At 46.3% G+C, this 9,483-nt stretch overlaps 1 protein-coding gene across 1 annotated transcript in view; it reads right to left on the bottom strand.

The window, feature by feature from the left end:
- Window positions 1–899: 899 nt before the first annotated feature.
- Window positions 900–9,483, bottom strand: part of map1aa (microtubule-associated protein 1Aa) — a gene marked incomplete at both ends in the record, with an annotated part of 29,810 nt that continues 21,226 nt past the window's right edge. Inside the window, 3 exons of the mRNA XM_083900651.1 lie at window positions 900–1,055; window positions 2,063–2,289; window positions 2,379–9,390. Coding sequence (XP_083756777.1) covers window positions 900–1,055; window positions 2,063–2,289; window positions 2,379–9,390 — 7,395 coding nt within the window. The remainder of the gene's footprint in view (window positions 1,056–2,062; window positions 2,290–2,378; window positions 9,391–9,483) is intronic.

Raw genomic sequence — 9,483 nt, 5'->3', positions numbered from 1 at the left:
TACAGAAACAAATAGAGATCAAATTCACGGTAGGGAATAAAACAGCCACAAAGTCATTTGCACCATCACAGGTTGATTTTCACTTTGAGAGAACTGTAGGAATAATATATTTCACTACGATACAGATTCTTGAATATGGTCTCCTCTACGCCAACACCAAATATACTCAAAAAAGATATAAGACAGCTGGGATTTACTGGAACATTTCTATCTTACTACCAGTAGGAGGTACAAAGTTCAACACTGGGAATGTCATTGTTTTAGAAGAGGGACATAAGGGAGAAGTAAAGTTATTGAATGGTTTACTGAAAGCACAATGGTATGAATTGATCGGATATAATATCGTGATTTTTTCTTTTTTCTTCGTCTGTAATTCAGTGGAAGAACCTTTTTTTTGTACTTTGTCACCAGCTCTTAAGTGCACCGTGTTGTGCTTCGATTCAGGCCAATTAAAAGACAAGAAAAGCATCAGATTTTAAATTAACCAGTGTGACGTAATTTACAGAAACAACCTGCTCCTCTCTTTTTCTCTTTTTAACAACACGACACGTTGTCTCAGCTAATAAAAGAAAGTTGATGGGGTTAAAAAAAAACGAAATTTAAACAAAAAAACTGCATCGTTCCTTTCATGGGATTGAATAATAATCAAGAAGTTGAGGACAAACAGTTGTCAGAAAAAACTACCACTGTAATACAAATGGTGACAAAAAGATTAAAATATAAATCTTAATCAATAATAATAGAGTAAAAATCTAGAAAAAACATAGACAGTTATCCAGACCTGTTCCTGCTTTTGGCCCAGCAATGACACAAACTCACAAAGCAGGGACAGATTTGTATATCAGGCTATTAAAAACTGATCTACAGTAGGGGGGCAGGAGGAAGAAGAGGAAGGAATCTTAAAATTCGATCTTGCAGGCAGGGAAGGACTCATCCTGCATGACAACGGTGCTGCTGGATGCCAGAACCATGATGTTGAGCTCCTGCTGCCGTTCATGCGTCTGCTGGTACCAGTCACGGGTCACCTCAGAGTCATGGGTGGGGATCAGAGTCACCTGAATGGAAGAGCAGGGAATGAGTGAGGAACCCAAACAGGATGAAGTTTTTGTTATGCTGTTAAAGAACAACAAAACAGGGAACTTTGTAGTAAAACGTTAAAGGACTCTTATTATACCCTATTTCGCCAAGTGAACCTAGTTCCCTGGTGTCCTAATGAACATGTCTGTGACATGCTTTGGTCAAAATACCTTAAGGATGAAGCAGTTCAATCACTCTGCCAAAACAGCCCTGTTCAGAACGCTCGCTTTTGAGTGCCTGTCTCTTTAAATGCAAATGAGACACAGGAAACTACGTCAGCGTCACTGAGGCTCCAGCAGCTGTTAGCATTTGGAAAAGCCATCATTTGCCGACTCTAGCCGGCACATTGCCGTCATATATAATATGTATCCACTGAACACGTAAATCCTCTGAGGCTGGAAGTTTGCGTAGAACTCTGTGCTGCACTGTGCAGCCAAGAATAGAACACTTTGCGGACTTCCGCTCTTCCGGATACTATTGCCCTCGTCTGCGCTCTCATATTTTTTATGGACAAAGCGGAGCTCCACGAGACAACAATTCAAAGAATGTCTCACTGTGACGTAGCAATGAGTGCGGAAGTCAACATCATCCAAACTAATGTTGGCGCACTCCCACCGACAGGATATCCTCAAATAGCTTAGGTTGGAGAGAGGGTTCCAGATTTAACATCACTGCCTAATACAGCCTGCACAAATACATTTTAAATGTAATTATGTTGAGGAGATTTTATCTTCATAACTTGTGTTTACCCTGATCTTGAATCATTATTATGTCTATGAGCAGTGCTCAATGCTGTTTTCACATCAATTGCTGCATCTGATTCCAGCTCTATTGTGGTCTGTTTAATATTAGACTGGCTTGAACTTCTTTTTCCTATTTACTGTATATCAAGAGCAATGTTTGCAGGAAAAACACAACACAGATTATTTGTAGATTACAAATTAACTTCAGCGGTGAGCTAAGTGTGCCTGGAAGAAAACACTACCTGTAGGTTTGATCCCCACTGAGCTTTGCCATCCAACAGTGCGTCGAGGACTCCTCGGCTTGGTTCACCATTCGCTGCATCATTCCCGCTCACCACATAGTATGCAGAGCGAATACGTTTGAAAAACTCCTGGTCCACGTTCTTGGCACTACAGTGATTGGGAATGTAGGCCAGGTCCACGTAAATTGGAAGACCAGGAGCAGCTGCAGAGCCAGACTTCTGGGAACCTGGAAGCAAGAACCAAAACTGTCACTATGTTGGAAATCAAGTGGTATCTAAAAAGCTTTCAAGACAGACACAGTCCTCTGTTGCTCACCTGAACTGCCTTTGACACTGTTCGTCAGCCCCTTGCCAGTGTTGAAGCTCAACTTGGAAAGATCATCATCTTTGGAGCCTTGTCCATCTGACAGGCGAGACATACGTGAGCTCTTGTCTGCGTCCTTCTTCTTCAGCGAGGCACTGCGAGGAGACGATGTCTGTTTGACGGGCATGGGAGACCTCTTGCGCCGAGCAGGGGATGAAGACTTGGTTTTACTCAAGGTTTTCTTCAAGCCCTTTGTCTTTGGCTCTTTCTTAAGTGAGCCGTTATCCAAAGAGTCAGGATCCACCATGCAAACATCTGGGCGTGGAGGGTGAGGGCAAGGGTCCATGATGGGAGCTGGAGGAGGGTCATGGCTCCTCCTCGAGGAGTGATGGCTGCCTCCTCCCGTGGCAGATAATTTATCAACAGGCATGTAGTCTGCATCCTCATCTGAGTCCATGTTGCCTTCACCAGTGACTGAGGGGTATTCCTCTGTGCCTGGAGGTCCATCAGAGTCTGACTGAGAACCGACGGACTCGCTGACTGAGGTGGGCGGTGTGTCTTCTGTGGCTAGAGCCAGCACTGCTGACATGCCGCCAGCCTGGTGCAGAGCGCTGCTCTCCCTGACGTGACCCTGGTCATGAAGAGGCTCTCTGTGGGCCCGTTTCTTCACTGACATATCATGGTCATTGCCTTCTTGCGACTGGTTGCTTCTTCGTTCTTCGTCGTCATCATCCTCATCGCTGGATAACTGCCGCATGCAGGGGTTGATGAAAGAAGGCGAGAGGTCCTCTTTGCGCTGCCTGAATTCAGAAGCAGAATACCCAGGGGATGTGCGGCTGTTATAAGAGGAGGTGGCTCCCATGGGTGCATCACCAGCAAAATCCTGATCGCTATCATCGTCATCGTCATCATCCTGTCCTCCGCGGCTGCACTCCTCAGAGTAGAATGGTGAGCGGAAGGGCTGATCTGTTGTAGAAAGTGAAAGTGGACGGGCAGGGTGCTCTGGCTCCATCTCACACTCCTCCTCAAACTCATCATCGTGACGGTAATGGGGAGGAGAATCTCCTGGAACCATCCCCATCTGGGGTTTGGGCATCTCCCACTCATAAGAGCTCCTATAAGCTGCTGCTCCCTCCCTGGACTCTACCTTGGCAAGACCTGGAGCTGCACCACTGGCTGCTTCAGGAGGGAAGGTGGAGCTTGTAGTGACCTCTGTGGGGCCATTCGTTGTGTCTGGCTTGCTGGCCTGGAGAGGGGAAGTCATGAAGGAGTCATGGACATCAGGGAGGACACCACCTGTCTTTTCCGAGCCAGCTGGAGCAACCAGCTTGTCAGAAATTGAGAGACTCCCTCCCAGGCCACTGGAGGGACAACTTCGAGTCATCTCACGCACATAAGCCTCCTCATCCTCTTCCTCACTGCTGTCCGTTTCCTCAAAGTAATGCTTGCCTTCTTTGTCTGGGCGTGGTGAGGAAGTGACACCAAACAGAGCAGCACTGGCTGCCTCTTTATCCTTAGAAAACTCTGTTTGAGACAACAGACCAGCTGAGGCCCCAAACCCAACAGCCGTTTCTAGTTTGGACCCTTCAGACCATTCAGGCTTATAGAAACACTTTGACTGGGGACTATTGTCCATAACCTCACCTAAGGAGGTGGTATGCTCCTTCTTGGCCTCAGCAAAGTTGGAGGACGAGAGTGAGGGGAACGATTTGACTTCCTCAAATGGGCTGAGGGGTGAGAATCGTGCTAAACTGGAGGCGGACTCCACCGTGGTTGCAGCTGTGATCTGTTGTTTTTCAGACACTTCCACATAATCGTCTTTGGCACCAGCAGAGCTCGAGAAGGGGGAATCCATGACCAGTGAGTGTTCCTCTTTGAAAGAGGAGTACTCAAAGAGAGGCTCAGCAGAGGCCGGTGTCTCCAGTTCCTCTCCAAATTGACGGCTGGTGGAGAGCGAGCCAGAGGTGGAGGATGAATAGCTATAGGCTGAGGACGAAGAATACCCAGGGGCAGCTGTTGTTGTGTACTGAAAGCTTGTGTCAAGTGACTTCCTACTCGGAAGGTCTGGTGTCTTCTTGTCCTCAAACTCAGCATCACTCTGGTAATAACTGACCTCTGTCGATTTAAGAGAGAAATCCTCTTTTCCTTTGTCTATGTTCTGACTTGATAAAAATGAATCTTTCTCTTCGTGTCCATATGAGTAGTCAAATCCTGAGGAATAGCCAGAGAAACCCGTAGCCCCTAAGTCTGTTGGCTTTCCACTGAAGGACAAGGAGTCAGCTTTGGTCCCGTCTTCAGCCTTTGTGAGTGAGCTGGAGCTACATTCTCTCACGTTCGGCTTCCCTTGACTGTTATAGCCATAACCAGCCATGGATACCATAAACTCAGGTCTATTTGAGCCAAACCTTTCACTGATTGGACTTTTCGCTTCCTTCTCAGACTTTTCTTGGGCACCTTTCTCGATATCATAATCATAAGCACCTTCGTCTTCCTCTTCTTCCTCCTCATCTTCATCGTAATCATCATCATCATCATCGTCATCAAGCACCTCATTGTCATCGTAGTCCTCCTCATCTCTTGCTGTTAGTTTTCGCATGTCAACCTCCAAACACGCTCCTTTGTCGCTGAGGATTGCAGCCTCGTGTTTGCCGACATCAAAAGCTGCTACCGGGGAGTGTGTCTGGGTCTTTGCGGTGTCAGGGGGCCCTTTAAAAGACACATAGTCTTTTTCTGATGATAAAGATGTGGTAGAGGCCTCAGGTCTGTCTGACACTGAAGGGAATCTACTGCCTGCACTGTAATCCACTGTCGTCTTTTCTGTGTCTTCTTTTTCAAATAGGGATATAGATGATGGGCTCTTGGAGTTGAGCCATGATGCAGTGGTATCTTCTTTTCCATAAGAGGCAGTAAACCCCTTTATTTCTGACATCTTCTCCACAGGTTTTACTGAGGCGGACGTGTCCTGTTGCTGCAAATCCACTCCACTCTTTGTAACGACTTGGTCCACTTTATCCAAGGACTCCTGATGATAGGAATCAGACTCCACTGAGCTTGTTTTGCTGTCATAAATGTCACTGTATGAAAATGTTTTGCCATGAACATAGGGTGTGTCTTGTCTTATATACTGAGCCTTTTCCTTGCTCTCCTTCTCTGGGAAATCATAGAGACTGAAATGAACACCCCTCTCTGGCTCTTTTAAAGAGGTGTCAACATCCTCCGCAGTATCATGTTTAAATTCTACTTGTGTCTTATCTGCTGATAAGGGCTTAGACGGTGTGCTTCTTTCAAAATCATCGTCATTTTCATCCTCATCTTCATCCGAGTACACCACCTGAGGTTTAGGTTTCTCCTCTGGGCTTAAAGAAACCTCTGCCTTGAATGGGTCCTTCACTTCTGTTTCTATAATTGCAGATTTAGCCTCAAAAGTGTTGTCATCATCCAGGAAGCACCCTTCTTTTGCCTCCATAAGCTTGGCTGTAACAGTAGGCTTTAAGTCCTTTTTGGCAAAGTAATCTTCTTCTTCCTCCTCTTCTTCCTCTTCCTCCTCTTCTTCTTCATTGTCTTCATCAGATTCATCAGATGCTTCAAATGCTGTCTTGTCACCTGGCAGACCGATCAACGAAGAATTCTCTGAAATAGTGACAGATCTCTCTGTTTTCTGGACGTCACATTTCACATTGATCACATCTTCATTTTTGTCTTCTGTCTTAAATGGTTTCTCCTCTGTTGGGGAGTAACTGCTGCTCGTAGGTACGGACTGTGTGGGTGACGCCAATTTCATTGTGCTGTCATCTGGGCTTAGGCATCTTTCCTCGCTTTCCTGCCTCGAGTGAGACTCTAACCCAGGGGAGAAAGAAAGGGGAGGTGAAGCAGGCTTTTTATCAGCACCAACCTTTAATCCTTCAGTATTAAACAGAGCCTGGTTTTCCTTGACTTCCTGTGTAGGAGGGAACTGTGTAGTACAGATGGGAGGAGGACAAAAAGTGTCAGATTTCTCCTTTTCCTGGAGCATCTTGGAGGCTGCATGCTCATAGCCCTCTTGGAGTTTCCCCAACGGGATGTCAACATTTGGAGTCTGATCCTCGTCCTCATCTTCCTCATCCTCTTCGACTTCAGGGCTGAACTGCATTGATTTGATCTTTGCATCACCCTCCATCTCAGGAACGTTGGGCTGGTACTCATCAGAAGAGGGCGACTTAAAGCATTTGTCATCCTCCAAGGAGGAGGTGGGTGAGATGGTTCCTGCTGAGTGGAGATAGTCCTTTCCATGGGTGGCCTCTGCACGGGTGGGGATAATGTTGATGTTGTCGAGCAGGAGCGAGTTTCTCCCCATATCCTCAGTCTGAGGTGCTGTAACCGAGGCTATTGACTGGTCCTCAGCTACAGACGTGGCAAAGGATGACAGTTTGTCATATTCTGTGATGGATGTTGCCGAGGAGATGTGCTCTTCCTCTGCAAGAGGAGCAGCAATGATGTGAGGGTACGTCGCGAGCTCATGCTCGTGACGTCCCACAAAAACTTTGGGTTTGATATCTGCAACATCAGACACGATGGAGCTCTTCATCTCTTTGATACCGTGCATGGAGTCAAAGGTGCCAGGGACATCAGGAACAGATATGTCATAGGAGCCCACATCGTAGCGGAGCTGTGGGATCCTGTCCTCTGTCTCCTCGTGGATCTCTTCATCTGAAATGGTCTGCTCAGTCTCAGAGTAGCCGGGAATGGTCTCATCTTGGATGAATGAGAACTGCTCTGAGGCGGACACTGCTGAACCTTGCACAGAAACAGCTGCAGCTGATTGTTCTTCAGCTGGCTTGGTGGCCCACACTTTTCCAGTTTTCTCCTTTTTCCCTTCCTCAGGCTTGTACTTGAGTACTTCATCGTCTTCGGTTCCTTCAAACTCAGCTTTTTCAATGACATCGCCCTCCTCCTCTGAGCTGTCACTCTTCTTGGATCGATCTTTCATGTCATTCTCTGCTTGATATGTCTCATATTTCTCCATTTTCTCCTCTTCATACTTCTTGTCAAAGCCATAACTTGTGTCATTTTCAGCGGCTGCACTCTCTTTCAATGCACCCTTATCTATGTTATCCTCTTCCTGATTTACTGGAGATGGGGCCAAAGTAGATTTGATCTCAGCTGCTGTGATGGTTTTCTCGTCAGTGAAAACTGAGGAAGAAACTTTAGCTTTAATATCTGTATACAGTGAATGGCCTGGCATTACATCATTCTGGATTGGCTCACTCTTGGGTTTAGAGATCTCTTCTTGTTGTTTTAGAGCCTCAAAGTCCTCAGTGAGGTCCTCAGGGGAGGACACAATGGACCTATCAGCCAAAGCAGCTGCTGCCACCTCTTCAGCGATGTTCTTCGTCACTGGTATTTTATCATTTGCTTCTTCCTTGACTGCTTTGTTTTTGTCCGTCTTGGGCTTGGCCTTGGTCTTGGCCTTATGCAGAGTTTTTCTCACTTCTGGGGTGAGTGGCTTAAGGTCAGGTTTGGTGATTTTTCTCAACTCTGGTTTGCTTGGGTCTTTCTTTTTCTCCACTTTGGCTTTATTTTCCTTCTTCTCTTCTTTTCTTATATTTTCATCTTTCTTCACGTCATGTTTTTCTTTCTTAATTTCTTTCTTCTCTCTGTCTTTCTTCTCATCCATCTTGGATGCTTTATCTTTCTTGTCACCTTTTTCCTTGGGCTTTTTCTTTTTCTCGGTCACTGGAGCCACCTCGCTGTTTTTCTGTTGTTTGGTGGCTTTTAGACTTTCACTTTTGGGCTTTTTCTCCTCTTTCTTTTCGACTTTATTTTCTTTAGTAATGTCACTTTTGGACTCATCCTCTTGTCCACTGGTTTCTTTCTTTGTTGTTTTAGAATGTGGTTTGGGTGATGATTTGAGACTCTCTTTACTGTCTGTTCTTGATCTTATTTTCGTCTGTTTGATGATAGGAGGCGGTGCACCAGAAGATATGTCCTTTTGGGTAGCCACTGGGTATCGTAGGAAGTCCAGATGCTTGAGTTTCTCAAGGCCCTCAAAGATTTTATTCTGGGGTGCATTTCCTGGAAACAGCACCCTCACTATCTTTTCTGTAGGACGGTGTGGAATCCAGACAATGAGAGCAGTAACTGATGTTAAATAGGGAACAGATATTTCCCCTTCTTTTCCATTGGGCATTGTAATTCCCGTCTTGGCTTTGCTGTTTCCAGCCCATTTCTGCATGAGGAACTGCATCTCTTTGCTTTCTTTAACAGGGTTTAAGACATACATGTCTAGCTTTCCCACACCAAGTTTGTGGAACAGTGTGATAGGCTCAATGGTGTTGCTGACTACTCTGTGAAGAGGCTCTGGTGTGATACCGAGCTTGTTGAGATACTGCAGTGTAAGCGATGCTTCCTCAATGCTTCGCTTCACTTTCAGCGTGGACTCTGGCATCCGTAGCTTCTCTGGCACATTGAGAAACACGATCCCGAGTTCGGGCGAGATCAGGTTCTTCATCCAGTCACCATTGTTGCTGGAGCCAGAGCCTTGGTTACGTTCCTCCTCCTGCTCAGCAATCTTCCTCTGAAACAACCCATTGATGCCAGGAAGGTTGTCCGCTCCAATGTGGGTGAGCAGAACAGAGTCAATCCTGTCCAGGTGGCGAACCAGCTTCCAAAAGCAAGACTTTCGATCAGACCCTCCATCCACCAGCACGTTGAACCCATTGACGGCAAACAAAGCAGAGTCTCCCCTGCCTCCAGGGAACACATAGCAGCATGGTTTGGAAAGTTTCAGAAAACCTCCAGATGTAGGAGGCTCCAGGAGCTCGAACGGCGAGGGCACATCCACCGTCTCTGAGACATATTCTGTGAACTCTGTGACTCCATCCATGTCTGGGAGGTGAGGTTCAGGGTTCAAGCGGTAATCCAGAAGGTTTTGGAGAGGCTGTTGCTCCTGGCTTTGGCCCAGGGAGCTCCAACCCCCGTCTCCCTCACAGGAAACTGTAAGCTTGGCCGGCTGCTCTGAAGAGCCCCTTGACAGGACTTCAATCACCTGAGAACATAATAACAGGAGGAAAGAAGTTAACCAACTGAAATAATTCAGTTTTGTACATTGTATCGTCGCAAGTTAATCCATACACATGCA

The sequence above is a fragment of the Microchirus variegatus genome, assembly GCF_963457635.1.
Source record: "Microchirus variegatus genome assembly, chromosome: 14".
NCBI lineage: Eukaryota > Metazoa > Chordata > Actinopteri > Pleuronectiformes > Soleidae > Microchirus > Microchirus variegatus.
Note: the sequence above shows the minus strand (reverse complement) of the source record. Positions and strands in the feature narration are given on the sequence as shown.